This window comes from Lobosporangium transversale (genome assembly GCF_002105155.1).
Source record: "Lobosporangium transversale strain NRRL 3116 chromosome Unknown BCR41scaffold_44, whole genome shotgun sequence".
Classification (NCBI taxonomy): domain Eukaryota; kingdom Fungi; phylum Mortierellomycota; class Mortierellomycetes; order Mortierellales; family Mortierellaceae; genus Lobosporangium; species Lobosporangium transversale.
In genome coordinates this window covers 158111-178768 of record NW_019029022.1, presented here as the reverse complement: position 1 = coordinate 178768, position 20658 = coordinate 158111, and the positions used below count along the sequence as shown (strand labels likewise).

The window sequence follows — 20658 nt, the reverse complement described above, 5'->3', positions numbered from 1 at the left end:
TGGATCTTGCCTGTCGCCTGCCTCTCGACGAACATCAACTTGTTGCTCAGGGTTTCTCCTTCGATAACACCTCCAAAATCGCTGATCCATGTCGCGGCGGTTAGACCCTCAGCCTCTGCCGACGGCCACTTCGGGATCATGGTAAGAAGAATCGATAAATTGGAAGACATTGTAGCTGCCACCCCCTGCATAGATCACCAGAAATATTGTTGCAAAATTTAGGGGCAGATGTGGTAGGAGATTTAGGTCGTTTTGGTGGATTATGAAGCCGGTCACTTCCAGCTGCAGATAGATAAATAATTCTAACACAATAAAAGAACACACACACTACTCAAAGACTGGACGAGAACAGTCAGTACTCAAATGGCTCTTGTGTAAAAATAAGGAACCTTTAATGATCTATGGCTACTAACGACGAACGTTGTGAGGGCTCTTTACCTGGACGAGAACAGTCAGTACTCAAATGGCTCTTGTGTAAAAATAAGGAACAAGGAGCCAGATTTTCCTGAGCTGTTGCTCGTTAAATAGTTGGTGGCGAACCCTCTACACGTGACTAAAACTAAAACCAACAATGTGAATGCTTTATTAATCTATTTGTCCTTTTCTTTGCAATATAGGAGATAACATGTCTCGACCTAAGAACCTCAGCTTCCTGAACTTCTTCTTCCACATTTCCCTATCCTTCAGAGTGCTAGTGTTTTGTTTTCTTTTTTTACTTACCTTTGGACGAACTCTATATTTCGAGTTCTCAATGAGTCCAAAATGCAATAAGCGAAATTGAAAGTAAAATAAATAAATAAATAAGAAAATAAATAAATAAAAATATCAGAGAGGGTAAACAGACAGGGAAGCTGGACGATTTGACAAATTTCTTAATTGTAGCATGGTTTTTAGTTACAAGGCGCGCGAGTAGCAATGTTGGTCATCTGTTGTGGACCGAATATTTCTCATGATCCAAATCTTGAGTTCTACACCTGTAACACGTGGCCCAGTCTGGGGAGAAAATATTCCCACGATAATCTACACCCATCAGTCTCACTGCCGTAACAATTTACAGCCATCAGTGTCACTGAAGGGGCAGAAGGGGTCCAGAAGCCTGGAAGGCTCAAAGGAAAAAAAAATAAAAATCATGAACATCACACTTTTTGCTCTGTATCCTTTTCTCACTCTTGCACAATTTTATTTTTTTTATTTGTTCCAATATGAGTCAGCCATCAGACACAACTCAAATTCATATTGCAAACCAAGGTATCATTCAAGGTGCATTGGATCCAAACAAAGATGTTGTTCGCTTCTTGAATGTTCCCTTCGGTGTTGTTCAGGAGAGATGGCGGCCTGCTGTTAAGCCTGAGCCATGGACCGGTGTTCGTGATGCGACCAAATTAGGGTATGTGTGTCCAAAGTGCAACAAGAATAAGGACACCATGAAGATATACACATATTTCTATCAATAAGACTCCTCTTCAGGCAATATTGTAATTTGTCGTCGAGTATTTTTTTTTTTTTTTTTTTTTTTTTTTTGCTTTCTTTTTTTGCTTTCAATACAGTCATATCAATGAATGTCTCTTGTTTCTTTTTTTTCTGCTCACTTTAGACCAGTCTGTCCTCAACCCAAAGCAGAAGGGCGCATTTCAAGGCACATCAATACTTTTTCACCTGTCGACTTTGACGATGAAACCACCGAGTTTGATGAGAAACATTGTCTAAACCTCAACGTTTTTGTGCATGAGGACACACTAAAGAAGAAGGTGGTCGAGACAGCAGAAGTAAAATCCAAAGGCGCAGCCGTTGTTGTATTCATTCATGGGGGCGGATCCTGTGATGGCGCCAATGTTATGGAGCTCTATGGTAAGATTTGATAAGCATTTAAAAATAAGAACCTTTCCTTCTCATAATAATGGAAGCAGAAGAGAGCAGTTACTAAAAAAAGAAAGAGTCGGATATTTTAGATGGCAGTAATCTGGTCCGCCAGGCAACAAAGCTAGGGCGTCCTGTGATTGTGGTTGTTCCCAACTATCGACTTAACTTCCACGGGTTCTTCTCTTGTCCAGAGCTTATTGCAGATATTGAGTCGGATCCAAATCTCAAGACTGATTACGAGAGGGCTACCGGGAACTGGGGACTTCAAGACCAACGTCTTGCGTTTGAATGGGTCCACAACAACATTGCAGCTTTTGGTGGTGATCCCTCCAATATCACGGCTATGGGTCAATCAGCTGGTGCTGTATGCGTCAATTACCACATGTTAATCCCTCAGCATCATGGCCTCTTCCATCGAGCGATCATGCATTCTGGCGCTTTTACCCCTCTTACAGCCATTCGGCCCCATGTGGAAGGAAAGCTTTACTTTGATTTTCTGGTCGATCATTTTAATATTCCAAAGGAGTTGTCCGGGAAAGAGAAGCTTGAGCTACTGAAAAAAGTGCCAAGCATGGAGCTGGCTTTAGCTGTATCTTCTAAGAGGGTTCGACTGGTCACACCTTATGCGGACGGACTGATGGTTCCTAAAGATATTTACATACGAGCCCAAAAGGCTGAAATGTTCGACCAAGGGGTCAAAGCTGTCATGGCTGGATGCATGTTAAATGAGGCGAGCTCGCTTCTACCGGCCATGGGCCCCACAACACTAAAAGGGCTGCCAAGGTTGTACGAGAGGTTCTGTCCTCCTGATGAAGTCAGCCAACAATTGTGGGAAAAGGTATATGGGAAGCCAAAGACTGATTTAGATGCTAAAAAAGTATCTGAGCAAGTGTTGGATCATTGTGTGTTTGCCTACCCAGTTTTCTCTGTCTTGCGAGTGCTCTCCAAGCGCAAAGATTTGGACTCCTCCCAACCATCAACACAGTCGTTGCGCGAGGGTTCAAAGGAGGGAGAAGAAAGGTTCAAGTTATTTCAGTATTATTTTGAACGCTCTATTGAGGCAGTGGATGCTGTTGGCCGTGGCTGGGGTGCGCATCATGGTCTTGATCTTGTGTATGTGTTCGGACCAGACTATGCACTCGAGAAAGTCTTGAATGAGGATGAAAAACGATTCATGGAGCGAGTACAGACGATGTGGATCCAATTTGCGTATGGAGAGACTACTGGAACAAAGACAAAGGATGGGGTGGATCTTTTCCCAGCCAGGATCACACATCCCTTGGATGACTACAAGCACCATAGCACCGCTAAAGAAGCTATAGTCCTGACACCTCAGTGCACTGTCGAAGCAGAACATGTTGCTAGGGAAGGCAAGGATGTGATGGAGTTGTGGGACAGATCTGAAGCATGGGCCTATCAGATACGTCAAAGGAATGAGAGTGAGGAAGCTTTACGCGTTGGTTTTCTGTGCATTGCTGTCCCTGGAGAGGATGAATGCAACTAAAAATGGGTTCCGAGACCCGAGGACAACAACATACGTGCTCTATTTTTTTTTTCCTAATAAAAAAGGTTGAGAGAACCACAAAGAACCTTTGCTTCTTATCAGCATACTTCAGCTCTAGAAACCATTCAATACTAAAGGCCCCTCCAAATCCCTGTTTGGGTAGCCTAAGCCCCTTTATATGATGAAGCGTCTAGGCTTTATGGTTATCCGTTTATAAATCACTATATTTATTTATTTTATTCGGTGCAATTCAAATGAACAAACAGTACAAAAAATCAGATAGTTACAAAAAAAGAGATACGTGGGAAGATTGAGCGTATAACATGTTTCCCAGAAAGGTTTAATACAAGACACGAGTGACAATGTTGGTAGGAGTCTCGGTAACACGACGGTAAATATCCTGAATCTGCTCTGGGGTCACATCCGAAATATCAGCCATCAAATAAGCAATCTTGCCCTTTGAATCCGAAAACTGTTTGTCGACGTTGTGATCTGCGAGGATGTTGGTGATTTGACGCAGGACTCCAGGGACATTCGAATGTGTGTAGCACAGACGAATCGAGTTTTCTTCATCCTTGATCGCACGCAGGTCAACCTCTGGGAAGTTGACAGCACCAATGGAGGTACCGTAGTTGATAAACTTGATCAATGCCTGTGAAACTTCGACTCCAATCATTGACTGAGCTTCTTCAGTTGATCCTCCGATATGGGGTGTCAACAACGTATTGGGGCATCCCATCAACTCTGATTCAAAATACTTTCCGTTTGCAGCAGGCTCCTTTGGGAAAACATCAACAGCTGCACCGCCGAGGTGTCCAGAGCGAAGAGCTTGAGCCAAAGCTGGGATCTGTACAACAGTACCGCGAGAGGCATTAATCAAGAAAGAGCCCTTCTTCATCTTGCTAAGTTCATGTGCTCCAATCATATTCTTTGTCTCCTCAGTCTCTGGGACATGCAAGGTTACAAAGTCAGAGATCTCGAGAAGCTCATCTAGCGAGCCAACCTGTTTGCTGGTGCCAAGAGGCATCAAAGGGACCACATCATGGAAGCGCACGCGCATTCCCATGGACTCTGCAAGGACCGACAGTTGTGAGCCAATGTGTCCATATCCAACAATTCCTAGTGATATAAAAGTGGTTGTCCAAAAAAAAGCTTGATGGTTATTTTCTTTCAAAATAAGCATTTTTCAACAATCAGAATAAAGTTATAAAGTAATTGTAGTAAAAGTTATGTTAAACAAGTAAGGTATAGTCAATACTATGATGGGAGAAAGAGAGGAAGGAGGGAGGAAAAGAGGAAGAGGAGAGAGAAGGAATAAGAAAATAGGATAAGATAGCGTTGAGATAGAGAGATCCTGCTTGATTTCGACATGTATGTTTTCATGTCCTCAAAAGAAGAAAAAAAGGTCCAGACTCTTTCTGATTTTCTGTTCTGCTTTCTGACTCCAGATTCCTTGTCTGATTTCATTTCCCGACAAGTTCATTGTGACTCCAATAAACAATTGCTTCTGCCCTTGCCCCCTTTGCTTGCCCGTCCAGTATCCGAGTAGGCTTCTGATGCAGATATTACATACTTGGAATACCGAGAATTGTCAAGGAAAAAAGGCCTTTGATCAATAAACTTACCAAGAGTCTTGTCACGGATCTCATAGCAATTAGCAGAGACCTTCTGCCAATTACCCTGATGCATTTCCATGTTACGATCTCCCAACTGCCTTGACAACAATACAATTTCCGCAATGACCAATTCTGCTACGGATCTTGAGTTTGAGAAGGGTGAATTGAAGACTGCAATGCCCTTTTGGGCTGCATGCTCCAGATCCACTTGGTTGGTTCCGATACAGAAACATCCAATCACGCCCAACTTCTCAGCTGCATCCAATACCTTCTTTGTCAACTTGGTCTTGGAACGGATACCAATACAATGAACATCCCGGATCTTTTCAATCAATACATCTTCTGCTAATGCCTTGGCATGTGTCTCAACCTATGAGTGAAGGAGTTTTTTTTCAAATAGATTTGTCAACAGTCATCCACTTGCATTTTCCAATGAAACCCTTCAATTAATTGTTATCGTCATCATCATCAACATTATGTCTACGGATATATAGACATTTTTTCAATACCTGATAGCCTTGACCTTTCAGCGCAGTAACAGCAGTCTCATTCACATTCTCAAGCAGGAGGATTTTAATATTGGCAGTATTGAAGGGCTTGAGCACCTTGACCTTATTTGATCCTCCAAAGGAGCCCTGACGCTCACGTCCTCGGATCTCAGGGCTTGGAATATCTGAAGTGCTGTTGGTTGTAAGGGACATGATGCAGAAATAGAAAAGTGAAGGTAAAGTAATGGAATGGAATGGTGAATGGAGGAATGAAGAGAGAAGAGCTTAATACCACCTATTGCTTTATCAGCCACGTTATCCTGGATTTAATTATTGAGTGCGCATTTAAAATAGAAACTTTTATATTTTGACTCATACCCAAACTTCATTGATTTGATTGATTAAATAAGGACTTTTTTTTTTTTTTTTTTTTTACTGTTTACACTGATATATCAATATAAATATATATAATACATAGAAAGAAACTAAAGTTTATGATTTACACGACTTGTCTGTCACCGATCCATCTGCTGTCGAGATCAGCACGCTACCATCGCGCGACTCCATTCCCTTGTTATTATCACCATGGCCACTGCTATCACTCATACTCGTCATACCAGCACCTGATAATATACTCGTTGAAAATAGACTCTTGCAGCTTGCATTTTCTGATGCTCCATCTGATCCATCTTGCCCAATAGCCCTAGTGGTTGCTGCGGTCGTCGAAGGGTATGCCCCTAGTACTGAATCTGACACAATAGAGAGATCTGGTGACTCTGCCAAAACAGCAGAGTTCACCACATTCTCCACTATCTCATCCAACGGTCCACAACCTAACCGGGGTTCACTCGATATCTCGGGCAAAATGGGTGAAAGTATCCAGTCATACTTAATCTTGTTCATCATCACAGCTGGTGTGCTGCTGCGATTGCCAGTTTGCATCGATATCGGTGTAAGGTTTGGCTTTGATGTCGAATTTGTAGACATTGATGGACCATCAGAACAAGAGCCGGGTATATGGCTTGCCTCAGGCAGTGCTTGCTCTTTCAGGACTGGATAGCCATCCTCATAACCGTGTCGAACACTGCTTGGGCCCTGACTATCTGATTGGAGACTCGCATGCCGTTTTTGTCGGAATGATGTTGTTCCCATACTCGCGTTATTGCTACTGCCATTGCTCATTTGAGATTCAGAAGGCTTAGCCGGTGACGTGGCCGCAGGTGTAGCCGAGTTCGGGGATGCTTTTGGTGGTGATGGTGGAGAAGGTGGTGATGGTGGAGAGGGTGGGGAGGGTGGGGAGGATAGGGGGGGTGAAGATAATGGGAGCGATTGTGCATCAATAGGTTTGATAGATTTATGTATATGTTGAAAGTAGTGCTGTGAAGCCAACGTCATGTCTCTTTCAGTTAATGATGGTTGACGTTTCAAAGCTGATATCAAAATCTCTTGGCCCTGTGAGGTTTTGTTTGATGACTGGCTTGAACGCACACTATGTACATGGAGGTTCTGCATACTGGTTGATAAGGATCGACCTGAAAATGATCGTTTCATCCTCCGTAGACCAGATGTCGGAGTCTCTGTATTGGTCGAATGCCGTAGTCTACGGTGAGGATTCCTTAATGATCGCGTATCGTCTAGAACCAGAACTCCAGCCGCGACTAGAGCAATATGGCAGTTGGTTAACAAGAAAAAAAGGCTATTAGAATTCAATATATAGATAAACTATTCTTTCTAAAAAAAAAATGCATACCAGATACACGTCGACCAGAAGAAAGGAATGAGATATCCGGCGAGCCGGGACGCCTGGATAGGAGTGGATCTTCTAGTGGGTCGACTGAAAGATAAGGATCATCTCCAAACTGCTGACTCGTCTTTTGCAGTGCCAGCCACTGTGTACGGTTTTGGGCAAGTGACTCTAGTACAGGTGCCGCATCCGGAAGAAACTCTGCAAATGCCTCAAAGTATGGCTGTACTACAAAGTCACCAAAGCCGAGCGAGATCTGGGGTTGATTGTACTTATCACGGTCCATATTAGGAGACACTGGCAGGTCTTGTGCTTTTTCAATGTCACCTTGTCGAAAGAATTCCTGCACAACCAAATCTGACCAGCGCTTACAGACTGTCCAAGGCTTCAATGCATTCGAAATATCAGCCCCATGAAGCAAACAGTTTATCAGACTCTGTCGTTGCTCTGGTGTAAGGTCTGCTGGTGTGAAGAGATTTTCCTCTGAATTATGTGATGGTGATGTAGAATCCGAGTCTTGAGAGCTTCCAGAGTCCTCAGAGTCGCATGAAGAATGACGGTGATGTCTCCGAAAGATTCTATTTATTCTTTCTGGCGAAGTGCTGATCGGCGAGGCCATGGAAACTGATTTTTGTTTGGATTGACTAGCGGAGCTTTTCTCTGTTTTCTCTATAGTAACGGTTACTTGGGTTGTTGTCGTTACTGTGAGAGAGGTGTCTTTACTGACGATATCTGAATGAGTTTTTGAATCTAATTCGGGTTCGGATTCTGATCCTGAACTGGCTTCAGAGGCGCTGGATGAAACAGGGCTGGTGGTTGCTTCCAGAAGACTATTCAGGTTATTGAGCATGTCGTAATGGAAAGTCATATCGGTGGCGAGAATGGCTTTGGTCATGGCCTCGCGCATACTGGCGTCCGTTGCTGGGTTACCCTCTGGCAGCATTGATAAAGGGGATTTGGAGATGTTATGGAAGAGAGAGTGCTTTGTGACAAGATCCATAGCAAGTGAACAAGAGTATTTTTCCAGAACAGATGCCTCTCCATGGTCCCTGACGAGTTCTGTCTTTGCGTTGACTTGAAATAGGTTATTGAGACCAGGCTATTTCAAAAAAAAAAATTAAAAGGTCACATTGTTAATATCAGGGAGGGAAAGTGGCCGTTATTTTTTGAGATGAATGTTCCTCCACAGGCAAAAATTGGTTGAACTTACATGTCCAATGTCATGACATAATCCGCCGAGAAGCAAAGCTGCCATATCGGGCTTTGCTAAATACTGAGAAGCATGCATACCCAGGAGCATATGGTAGAGTACAGCGGTGACATCAGCAGCATGATAGAATGAATGGTAAAAGGTAGCCTGGTACCCACGGTCAACATCGATGATAAAATCCAGTAAATCAGCAGGACAAATGCCTAGACAGTCAACAAGATCAAGCTTGACAAACATGCCGAGGATATAGCCATAAATCTCTGGCACAGTATAATCCCAGACATTGAAGTCTAAATCGACAGGTTTGGCTCGACCGGATACGAATCTGAGGAGAGCCTGGAAAAAAGAGTACGGGGGATATGGGTGGCGAAAGTAAGTTAAGAATGAAGAAGGATGACGACAGGGACGGGAGACAAAATATGTAATGGAAGAAGGTTGGTTAAATAGAATGCGCTAACATGGCATCATTTCGCAGAAGTAAAGAAAAGGCTGTAAAATATGTAATAAAATAGAAATTGAATGAATGACAAAACGTGTAAAACACGACATACCCTTTCACAAGTGATCAGATCCTCAGATGAAAGGTGACAGTGCCGTAGGATAAGCATTGAAAGGATATCGTTTGATCACAAAAAAAAAAAAGTCTAGAGAGAGAAAGAGAGATTGTGTGCGGGTATTTTGGGTATGTGAGAGTAAAAAAGAGGAGGCAAATGGTTCTTTTTTTGGCGGTTGAGCAAATAGAGTTTGAGGCAAGGAAGGACGAGTGAAACGAATGTCCAGCAATGGAAATGGAGAGAATGTTGATTCAAAGTAAAGACAGAGGAATAGGGAGAGGACGTAAAGAAATGCAGGGTAGACAAAGCAAAGTGTGTGTGAGAGAAGGAAGAGAAGGAAGGAAGAGAAGTAAAAAAAAAAAAGTTTGTGTCAGTATTCGTATTCATTTTTTTAGAGGTTATTTTCCCATCGCGTCCAGACTTCACCTTCATTTCACTCCACACACATCATTGAAAGAGGGAATAGCTTTGTTGGTGCACGCTAAACTCCAAGCGCACGCTCCTCTTTCATTCGTTCATTCAATAGAAACACTAAGACCTTTCTATATTCCTCATTCCCTTTTTTCATTCGTTCATTCCTTCATTCGTATATGGTTCAATAAGTGGTAGACAATGAATGACAGAAGCAGGAAATGCTTTTTTTTTTTTTTCTTTGCTATATAATCAATGCGAGTGAGCTTTAAAAAAAAAAAAAAAAAAAAAAAAAAGAGTCAAAGCTGAGCCAAAAAAGGCTCTCAGAACGAAGTAATTGAATGGTTGATTGATTTGTTCATTCAGTGAGTGGCTGTTTTAAAACATTGTCTTGACTTTTTGCAGCCAACCACTGCGAGCAAAACCAGGCCAGACCATATCAAAAGTCTCATTGATAACCCACCTTTTTTTTTTTTTAAAAAAAAAAAAAGCTTATTGGAATATATACCTTCTTTGCTTTCACCAGGGGATGTCAAGAGAAAAAAAGAGAGAGAGAGAGAGAGAGAGAGAGAATGCGGTTCGTTGTAAAAGGCAGTAATCAGAACTATGATAGACAATTGATAATGGTCTAGGATTAAGGCCAAAGAGGATAGATAACTGTTTTCCTGACGTTGCTTGGTGTAATACAGATGTGTGCAAGTGTAGGGAAAACAAAAGAAATGGAAAGGAAAGGAAAGGTAAGAAAAGTATCAATGTTGTAAAGAAAGAAAGAAAGAAAGAAAATGTTCTGATCAACCTGGGGGAAACCAGGGCCAATGACAAAGCAAAGAAGCAAATGTTTAAAACTCAATTGCTCATTTGACCTCCTCTCAATTATTCAGTTCCAGTCCATATTTCCCCTCATCCAGCCCAGGAGATGATGTGGTTCCAACCCAAAGGATTCAAAAACTATCAGAAATAGGAAATAAAATAATACGCGCTCATATTGTTGAATACGCGCCTAGTCTCTTACGTCTCGTGCTCATTATTCTGTTGCATTGAGCATCCTTTTTAAGCCCATCTTGTATTTTTTATTTTTTTTATTATTTTATTTTTCTTTCATCCTTCACTTGTTCGCTGTTTCTCTATCTCTTCCATTTATATATATAAAGCATCAGCAGTCACCCACCAACACACACGCCCATCTGCTTTGAGCCCGTATCCAAAAAAGAAGCTCAACAAAGTGCATAGTAATGCGCACCTTTATGTTTATAGGATGGAATGGAACCATTATATTGCATCGCCTATGCAGGCACAGAAAAGCATAGAAAACACCAAGAAAAAAGAAAAAATAATGGGGAAGAGAGGAGTTGAAGAAGGGTTGATGCATGACTACATGCTTGCTTATCAAAGCAGATAAATAAGGTTATTGATGTTTTCTGTCATGTTGCCATCAACTGGGTCGCCAAAAAAAAAAAAAAAAAAAAAAAAAAAAAAGAGAAAGAACTGACATATGCTGAAACGTAGGACCAATCAATTCTTTTAATATACTTTTCCGTAGATCAAGGGACGGACGTGCAAGTTATTTAAAATGATTATCAATAGATCAGTTTGGACCAAACTCATCAATTGAATTAAAAAAAAAAAAAAAAAAAAAAAAAGTGGCAAAATGCGTCTCTGTTGCCGTCTCAGCTGGTGTGGTACAACATGCGGATATTAAAAAAAAAAGTCCCGTGTCATGGACAAACAACCCCTTCTTTTTTTTTTTTGCCCAAAAGAACGGAACTGATAATCATGTCAATACATACTTGAAACAATGATTCAGGAACTAGAGTAAGGTGTTGTATCAAATCAGACTAGACGGTGGTGGCGCAGGATAAAAGCGGATCAAGAGATTGAACTATTATGACCAAATTTTTTTTAAGAAATAGAGAGGATATCAATGGCTTTTATTGTTGAGCGAGCATTGATAAGGTGTTGACTGCGGAGTCATTGGGATTGAGTATATCCCAAAGAGACGGTGAAAGAGGTCCAGTCCTATCTTCATCCATGTGTGTTAACTGGTTACCAAAAAAAGGAACAAGAGAAGAAACTCGGGGGCCCCGGACTAGACAAACATATATACCGCATGCCGATGCTATTGTTTGATGTGGTCAGTTCCTAAACACCCACTGGTGAGCGATTCATTCATACTATAGTTAGAAGCGATCATTTTCCAGCCATTAGTGCTTTTTTTAGGCTTAAAAAAAAAAAAAAAAAAAAGAGAGAGGGAAAATCAAAGTATTCAGTATATTCATGTCCCGCACTTGTGTACATATACATTTACACATCATTCCCATACACATATACACAATGAGATGAGAGATGGTGCGAGGAAGAGAGTAAAAGAGAAAGAAGAGAAGGAAAAAAAAAAAAAAAAAAAAAAAAAGAGCTCCAAGTTGTATGAAAGGGGAGAATGTTAATTTTATGTTCTCTGTGTTCCCTCATGATATCCTTTGTGCATACAAGTGTACCTCATTGGGACAAAAAAGAAAAGGGAACGAAAAAAGGAAAAGTGAGCACGGGGTCAAGACATGCATGTCCTTTCTGTATTCATCACACGTTTTTTTTTTATTTTTTATTTTTTATTTTTATTTTTTATTTTTGTTGTATTAAAACCACGAGGCGGGCTGTGCACACATCTTTCATTTTAATTTTTTATACTCAGCAGGATTGGAAGGAAAAAGGGGAAAAGGAAGAAGTAACATTCGAAAATGAGGTCATTCATTACACATTCGTTGAATTCAGTTACTGTCAATCGGAGAAAAATGATGGTATTTAAAAACAATTCAACCACAACTCCATGCAACAACAACTATGCTCAGTTCCCTTGAATTTTGATCTACATTTACACCATTCATTCAAAGCTTAAGGTGAATTCTCCGGTTCTTTTTTTTTTTTTTTTAATACAACACATGTTAGACAAACCAGTCAGTAACATCGATTTATTGCCCAATGAGTAAACAAGATGTTCCCGTGCATGTCGGTTATTTTACTGTTTTCTAATGCATGTCTGCATATTGTCCTTGACTGTGGTGATTCCAAAATCGAACAGATGCATAACAGAGTCTAGAGCATTGTCGAAGCAATTTTTTTTTTAAACATGCTACTTTTTTTTTTTTTTTTTTTTTTTTTTTCTCCTTAGGCCAGAAAATACATAACAGAGTATACTCATGATCAATTGAGGTTTAAAGGTTTATACCATTTAAGCCCAGAATACTCTTTTTCATTTCATTTCTTTTTTTTTTTTTTTTTTTTTTTTTTAACGCCTTCAATAGTTATACTCCAAGAGTAAAATAAGTTCGAAGCCTAGACTTTTGCTTTCAAAGATGGATCAGCAGACCATTGCTACCTTATCTTTTTTTTTTTTTTTTTTTTTTTTTTTTTTTTTTTTGGGGGGGGGAGCTATTAGAGTACACCGACTGCTTATCTGTTATGGCCACTGTAGCAAATAGACCAAGCAGACCAGAAAAACAAAAAACTAAAAACAAAAAAAAGCTTGAGACCTCCTGTTTCCATTTAATAATAAGTATTATGTCGATCTAGCGATGCCTAGATGACGCCTATCAAAGAAGAAGAAAGGGGAAAAAAGCCAATGTGATTGTCTATTGTTTTTTATTTGCTTGAATCAGCTAGCAAAATGAATATTCTATCCTCCTTATTCTGGACGCGTCTCTAGATTTTTTTCATTTTACTCCAACTGTAGGCAACGTGACTTGTTTACCCCCCATTAGGGCATTAACAACGGAAAGGAATCTGAACCCGTGTTTTGGATCAAGTTGACTTCATTCTACACACCTTTTCACACACTTGCATCGCTCATTAACATTCCACTTGAATCCTTTATACTCTTCATAACTCTTTTTGTTTTTACACATCAAAAATGTCATTCCTCCGATCCACATTCCGTATTGCTTCAAGAGCTCAATTAACCTCCGCCACCACTTGCGTCCCTTTCCTTCCAAAACCAACAACTCTCACTACTCCTATCTGTTGTCACTCGTGGCGTTCATTCTCGAAGCCCTCTACTGGTACTTCTACTACTCCTACTCATAATGCTTCATCAACTCAACCAACTCGTGTTCTAGACCACGATGATGCCTCTAGTCGCGATATCGATCCTGATGGATTTCAAACTCCCTATACGAACTTGCCACCTTTACCTCGTGATCCCAATGAAACCCTCGAGACCATCCGAGCTCGCTTGACTTATCAATCTCGTAAGCGTGGAATCCTCGAAACAGATCTGTTATTGTCTACTTTTGCGAAAGATCATCTCAAGAGCATGTCCTTGGAAGAATGTAAACAGTTTGACAAATTTATGGATGAGCCTGATTGGGATATCTATTACTGGGTCACAGGCAAGAAGGAGGTACCGGACCGATGGAAGAATAGCCCTGTCTTCGAACGCATTCGCAAGCATGCCAAGAACGAAGGTCGTGTTGTCCGTCAGATGCCTGCACTTTAAAAAAAAAAAAAAAAAAAAAAAAAAAAAAGCTTGTCATCAATTAAAGCAGCAATTTTATGTAAATAAATAAAATTTTAAAAAACGAAATTTTATTATAACGGGGAAATGCAAAACTTTGAATAATGATGAATAACAATAAATGATAATAGTATATCATTGATAATGAATGATGATGACAATGATGACAATGAGACAATGACAGTTAATAATACATTATAAAAAAAAAGAGTAAACGAGAAAAGAGCGAGAATGGATCTATTAGAAACTTATGGCTTCAAGCCTAGGCCCATGGCCTCCAATACTTGTTCAGTTCCTGATTGACCAGGATCTCGGTTGACAATAGCCAAGATTTCTTCTGAGAACTCCATAAACTGTCGGTTTTCCTTCCGAGCCTTCTCTAATAAATACTCGGGGTTTTCACTCTGATCAATCATGCGGATCAAATTTCGAAGTCCTGGGTTCTGTAACATTTCCTTGACCTTGTTGGATTGAGCTATCCTCTCGAGCCGTTCCTCGTTCAATAGGGCTACCGGCTCCTCTTTTAGATAGTCTGGTACTGGTGCCACGGGTGGTACAGGGATCGTTTCTAAATGGGTAAAGCATAGTGATAAATCAATTGCACATTATTATTATTGTTATTATTATTGCGCTGGAAACAAAATAAGAACATTAAAATAAACAATAATTACCTGGTTCAGGGGTCGGTATTGGCTTTTCGCATGGTGTTTCTAATATGACATGGTTGATTTGGTTATCGATCAGAGGAGTTCTTTCCTCTCCCTTCTTTACAATTCATAGGATCGCTGGATGTATTACTCTACCTTTGTGCTTCTTGTAGCATACTAGTGAACAACTTTGGATTCAGTTGTGGACACAAATAGGGATAAAGCTTTAGACATGGCTTTCTTGAGCGTCATTCTTTTTTTTTTTTTTTTTTTTAAATTTAGTAAAAAAAAAAAAATGCAATGAGATGCGGCTGATGCACTACTTACTAAGGCAATGTACAAACTGGACACTTGTATTTGGATGGCTCTGTGTTACAGACTCCACAGACTTTCTTTGCCTTGTCCATTTTTATTCTTTAAAAAAGTCTGGTAATGAGAGACTTTGTTCCTTTCAGTTCAGGCAGCCTCCCTCGTCAACAGGTAGAGTGGCTTATGTGCAATGGATGTACGCTCATTGAAAATTTCTTACAGTTCGTGCTGTGGGAAGAATGGTCTCAAAGGATACAGACTGCTTCGCATAGGAACAGACATTCAGAGAAGCAGTTGCCCTTTGCGGACTCGCCTGAGCTTGCCTTTTGATCATTATCACTCCAAAGCACAGACACAGCGCAACAGAAGATGTATTAAGAGAGGCGTCACTTGCTATTTGAATCAAACACTTTTTAATCTTTATTGAGAAATTGTTTGCTATCTAGCTATCGAGTTTACCTAGCTACATTCTAAGCTACAAAGGGCCAGTTCAGGCGTATGCTCATTTGGGGTTTTGGGATGCGTTGTCGCCATATTAAATGACGCCTTGCTTGTGTGGGCACTTGTTCGCGTACAAATGTTTCCTTGGTCGCGGAGGCTGGTTAAGGAGACCGGAGAGAAAAAGAAAAAGCTGAGGCTGACCCACTTTTTATCTTTGTTCTTTTTTGAAAGCGCTCGTGCTTTTTGTACGTTCTAAAGTGAAACCAATCAGAAGATTGGTGGCAAAGAGGTTCAATTCGTTATCCTCTTGATTTGATTACCAAGCATATGAAAAAAAAAAAAAAAAAAAAAAAAAAAGTAGAAGGAATAGAAGGAAGTAAAAGAAGCCGCAGAAGGTGAAGAAAAAGGAGAAAGAGAAGCAAGCTCAAGTAATTTCTTTAATGGGTGCAAAAGAAAGCTTGATGAGAAAGTGTGGCGAAGTAGTTTTACTTTGTGGAGTTGCTAAGGCTGAGTGGCTTATGTGCAATGGATCGGCAGGAGAATGGCCACCTTTTTCTAGGCTCTGAGGCATGGTCATACGAAATCTAGTGGTTCACCTCTAATTGAACGACCAAGAGAAGTACACCCACAAGACTAACCGAAACCACCTCAGCAGGTGCCCAACGATGAAGAAGACAAGAAATGGTAAATAGAAATAGGAAGAGTGCAGAAATGAATAAGTAGAGAGAGAAAACAGATCCCATTGATACAAACCCCAACATCCATCATCGTTTATAGAAAACTTAGTCTAGCAAATCCCCATCAATTTTCAATTCTTCAAAAATTCAGCATATAAAGAAGTCTAAGGAAGAACCAAAATCCTCTCTTCAGCGAATGCCCAACCCAAGAATAAAAGACTCCAAACCTGAAATTGATCGAGCCGCGGCTCAAGAAACTCAAGAACCCCAGAAGAAAGAGACCAAGAAGAGCTCGGACCAGCTCACCCAAGTCCACACTCCACTAAAGTCCACTTCGTTAATTATTTTTGTTGTTGGTTAGTTTTCTATCTTTTATTCTACCCCTATCATCTCCCACACACCCCACTCCACAGAAGACGACTTTCTGGGTTTTAGGTAATCATTAGGCTCGTAACCCTGAGAAAAAAAGATTCGCCGTCACAACGTCGGCGGCTTTTCCTCAGGCTGGTTACAAGCCTAACATTTTTCTTTTTAATGGTCTCAAAGGATACAGACTGCTTCGCATAGGAACAGACATTCAGAGAAGCGGCTGCCCTTTGCGAATTCGCCTGAGCTTGCCTTTTGATCATTATCGTTCCAAAGCACAGACACAGCGCAACAGAAGATGCATTAAGAGAGGCGTCACTTGCTATTTGAATCAAACACTTTTTAATCTTTATTGAGAAATTGTTTGCTATCTAGCTATCGAGTTTACCTAGCTACATTCTAAGCTACAAAGGGCCAGTTCAGGCGTATGCTCATTTGGGATCTTGGGATGCGTTGTCGCCATATTAAATGACGCCTTGCTTGTGTAGGCACTTGTTCGCGTACAATCTTCAAGCTTTGCGAGACTGTATAAACAACAGCAATAACTAAAATACAAGCCTACTGCCCTCGAACTGTTTAGCCGCTCTACATGGTGGGGTGGCGCAACAAAGAAAAAAAGATCCATTTAGACAGCGAGCAATGTGATGCGGCTGAAAGTAAAAAAATGAGTTTCAGGGCACAACCATATTAGCATTCGCATACTCTTACTTCATTAACATTAAGCTCTAGTACTTTTTGATTCTTGGTAATAGGGCTCATTAGGTACTACCAATCAAGCTTTCATTTTTATTCTCTTCTTCTATTTCCTCTCTTCACTCCTCACAAGAGATGTGATAGACAATCGAGAACTGTGTTTCGGCAGGTTGTATCCTAATGCCTTTTCCCAGAATACGACATATGCCAATTCTCAACTCACTCGCAGTCCTTTTTTATTATTTTCATGTAAAGTAATAAAATATAAACATATGACATGTGACAGCTGATTAGGCTGTGCATTTTATTTTATTTTATTTGAAAGCGAATTAATATTTGTATGTCGACCAATAAAAAGCACACGAGTGATGTGTCTTACTTTTACCGCGTTCTGGAAAAACAAAAAAAAAAAGGTCTGTTTGGACAAAAGCTGCTACGGTACAGTTCCTGCGATAGTCTGTCTATTCCATCTGCTATTGGGAGTGAAGAGAGAGAATAAAGAAGCAAGCTTGACTGGTAGTGTCTGGTGAACTCCATTACGAAGGATTAATAATAGATACTCGAGCTGAATGTTGTTGAAAATGATAGCATGCGAGTGTTAATGTGCTTGTGCTCTGAATCTCACTGTCTAAATAGATATTTCTTTGTTGCACCACCTTAGCATGCAGAGAGCAATGTGGCTCGTGCTCTGATTGTTTGTGGGTAGCCTAATATTGTTGTTTAGATGATCTTGCAGATCTTGAAGACGGAATGTTAGCAATGCTATTCCCCACCTCCACCCATGAGTACTTTCTCTTTTTCTCTCTTGTATGCATATGAGAAATGACGGATGATATCATGTAGTGCGCATATTATCCATTTTCAAATTCCGCTATGCCGCTTTTTTTCTTTTTTTCTTTTTTTTTTTTTGGCCGCTCTAGAGCTCTAGAGCGTACAAAAAGCAAGATGCTTGATATATTCATTATTCAGTCAATACTCTGAAATCGCAAATTGGTTTCACTTATCATTTTTCCTGCGCGACTTCAAAAACCACTCATCATTCATCCATTCGTCCTTTACTCGCGAGTGCTTTCGATATAAAATAAACTTTTTTTTTTTTTTTTTTTTTTTTTTTTTTTTTTTTTTTTTTCCTTTCCTTTTCTTTTCTTTTCTTTCTTTCCCTTTTTTTCTTCTCTTCCAGTTTAGCCTCCTCGACCAACATGAAAGGTAAGCAACACTCCACAAATATTCACCCTCACTAAAGTCCTAACTCTCTCACCTTATGCTGCACTGTACTTGTTCTGACTTTTTATTTCCTGTCTATCTCTCTTTCTCTCTCTTTCACATCACTGTTAGACCACAAATGATACAAACTTCTAGCCAGATACAGAGCAGAACTAGGAAACACTCTGAACAACTCAACAGCAAACTACAGACCAGAAAAAGCAAAAAAAGCCTCACCTGGTCATTCACAGAAGAGCCCTCGCCGCTGTCATCAAGTAAGTATATAGTTTATGCATGGCTTCGCTTTGTCTTGCTTGTGATTGTCCCTACCATCGAATAAGCTTAGCATACTTACAAAGCTATCTTCGTTCTTTTTTTTTTTTTTTTTTTTTTTTCTTCGTCTTCCTCCTAGCTGTAATAGGGGCCACTAGCCCTAGGCTCATGGCGACGATTGTCCCAAAGACTGCAATGGGCCCATGCAGTGCTTATCGAAATGGGGCGAAAGCGGAGCTGTAAGTACAATTTCTTTTAGAAGCACATGTCGTGATTTTCTGTCTGTACTCTGCTGTGCTCTGATTACCAAATATTCTAACCACGCGTGTTTTTTTTTTTGTCTTCTTCCCTTAGAGGCTCATCCGCTTGGACTCTAGCCCGCCGGGCCCTCCTCCCGCCTGCCCGCCTGCCCGCCAATCCCCTTCGCCGATCCCCTTCGCCGATCCTTCCGTCAAGCCCTCGCAACTCCTTGAAGGGGGATCATTGTAGTAGCTCTAGAGAGCCTCTAGCCTCTGGACCTTACTTTGATCCGAGTGCCCTTGGGGATTTCGCGTAGGTAACAGATGACACACAGTTGTGGTCGTCTAAGTATGGTAAGTCAGTAGCAGTGGCCTGTTTACTAGGCCCTATAGAGCTCGAGTCCCGGCCTTCAAGGAGATCCTCCATCCAGCAGGATCAGGATCAGGATCAGGACCAGGTGTTATCAAGGCCTGATAACACCTCAGGTAAGTATACATGCGCATACATAGCAAAGGGCATATTAACTTGATTCTACCATTGCTTTTGTTCTCTCTGTTTAGGTGGGATCTTGGCAACTCGGAGCTCTATAGTGTTTAGTAAATAGTTCATTGTTACTGACATCATCCTTAGATTACCCCAATTAGCGAAGCTGCACCAGGCGCCTGGCTGTAGTGTGTAGTGCATGGCGTAGAGGCGTCATGTTGTGTGACCTGTTACTTGCCGTCTGAACCAAAGGTACTCTGGTCATAGTAGGGCTTCATTGGCTAGTCGCTCGATAGACTATTGCAATGAGACCTCTGCTTGGAGAAGCGAGAGCAAGGGTCATAAGAGGAGTAGAGGACCTTGAGGCATAAAAATAGATCGAAGAGCACCATGCTTCGAATGCGGCTAGGAGCGCAGGGCCAACAGAAAGCAGACAGCAGCCGAGGGCCGAAAGCCAATAGTCAAGAGCCAGCAGTCAGCAGTCAACACCCAACATCTAACAGCAGAAAAAAAAAAAAAAAAAAAAAAAAAAAAAAACACGCACGAACACGAACACACACAAACATAAGAGAGAAAACCCCAAAGCAAAAAAAAAAAAAAAAAAAAAAAAAAAAAAAAAGAAAAAAAGAATTAACTCAAAAAACAAAAACAAAATCAAAAAAAGCCAAAGCCAAAGCCAAAGCCAACACCAATGCCAACGCCAAAGTCATAGTCAACCGAAGACTTCCACAACTAAGCTTAATACAAGGCAGCTTCATCCAGCGCTCTCCGCCCGATCAAGCATAGCGGCTACAGCCAGACCAGACATAGGCAGCTTCAACTAAATCAACCAAAGGCAACCTTAATTAAAGCCAATAGTAGAGTACCTTGATCAAAACCAGCACAGGCTGCCTCAATCAAACCACTAGGGGCAGCGCTAGTCAAGGTAGCCGCGAGCTCCCCAGTCAAAGTAAACACACTCAGCCTTAACCAAATCACCAAAGGGAGCGCCAGGTAAAATAAACACAGGGTGCCTCAATCAAAACAAACATACCAACATCAATCAAACCACAAAGGCAATCCAGAATGATCCAGACAACCAAAGTCAGTCGGCCGAAGCTAACCAGCCGAAGTCAGTCGGCCGAAGCCAGCCAGCCGAAGTCATTCAGCCAAAGCCAGCCAACTAATGGCAGCCGACTGAAAGGTATCAAAGCCAATCATCCGAGGCACTGCGCAAGGATACACTAAAAATATTTTCAAAGAAGCCCAAAGGCCAAAACAATAATCCACAAAAGACTATCTACCTCTAAATAACAAAACAAAAGTCTTTTGCCTACGAACCTGGTCATCCTTAGGATAGAGTGCGGCTCGGAAGCGCCAACATAGTAAACAATTAGCAATAAACATTGTTTGTCTGAAATATTGGTAGATGGATAAATGTTCTTGATCGTTATGA

General features: G+C 40.9%; 5 protein-coding genes across 5 annotated transcripts; 2 read left to right on the top strand and 3 right to left on the bottom strand.

Moving 5' to 3' along the window:
* Positions 1-1137: 1137 nt before the first annotated feature.
* BCR41DRAFT_360670 (Alpha/Beta hydrolase protein) lies at positions 1138-3518 on the top strand. Its single transcript, XM_022025405.1, has 3 exons — positions 1138-1387; positions 1595-1848; positions 1950-3518. The coding sequence occupies exons 1-3, from the start codon at positions 1203-1205 to the stop codon at positions 3362-3364; spliced, it is 1854 nt and encodes a 617-aa protein (XP_021877695.1). The 5' UTR covers positions 1138-1202; the 3' UTR covers positions 3365-3518.
* Positions 3519-3570: 52 nt separating this feature from the next.
* Positions 3571-5799, bottom strand: BCR41DRAFT_360668 (hypothetical protein). The gene is made up of 3 exons (XM_022025404.1): positions 5490-5799; positions 4990-5350; positions 3571-4483 (listed from the first exon to the last, which is right to left on the bottom strand). The coding sequence occupies exons 1-3, from the start codon at positions 5679-5681 to the stop codon at positions 3705-3707; spliced, it is 1332 nt and encodes a 443-aa protein (XP_021877694.1). The 5' UTR covers positions 5682-5799; the 3' UTR covers positions 3571-3704.
* A 125-nt stretch (positions 5800-5924) lies between these two features.
* Positions 5925-9005, bottom strand: BCR41DRAFT_360667 (hypothetical protein). Its single transcript, XM_022025403.1, has 3 exons — positions 8423-9005; positions 7219-8311; positions 5925-7126 (listed from the first exon to the last, which is right to left on the bottom strand). Exons 1-3 carry the CDS (start codon positions 8657-8659, stop codon positions 5961-5963), a joined length of 2496 nt encoding a protein of 831 aa, XP_021877693.1. The 5' UTR covers positions 8660-9005; the 3' UTR covers positions 5925-5960.
* A 4532-nt stretch (positions 9006-13537) lies between these two features.
* On the top strand, positions 13538-13873 carry BCR41DRAFT_297479 (Flavinator of succinate dehydrogenase-domain-containing protein; the record flags this gene model as incomplete). Its single annotated transcript, XM_022020456.1, has 1 exon — positions 13538-13873. A coding segment is annotated over one exon (336 nt), but the record flags the coding sequence as incomplete, so codon positions are not given.
* A 173-nt stretch (positions 13874-14046) lies between these two features.
* On the bottom strand, positions 14047-14973 carry BCR41DRAFT_360663 (hypothetical protein). The gene is made up of 4 exons (XM_022025402.1): positions 14866-14973; positions 14695-14726; positions 14563-14601; positions 14047-14459 (listed from the first exon to the last, which is right to left on the bottom strand). The coding sequence occupies exons 1-4, from the start codon at positions 14943-14945 to the stop codon at positions 14140-14142; spliced, it is 471 nt and encodes a 156-aa protein (XP_021877691.1). The 5' UTR covers positions 14946-14973; the 3' UTR covers positions 14047-14139.
* Positions 14974-20658: the final 5685 nt, after the last annotated feature.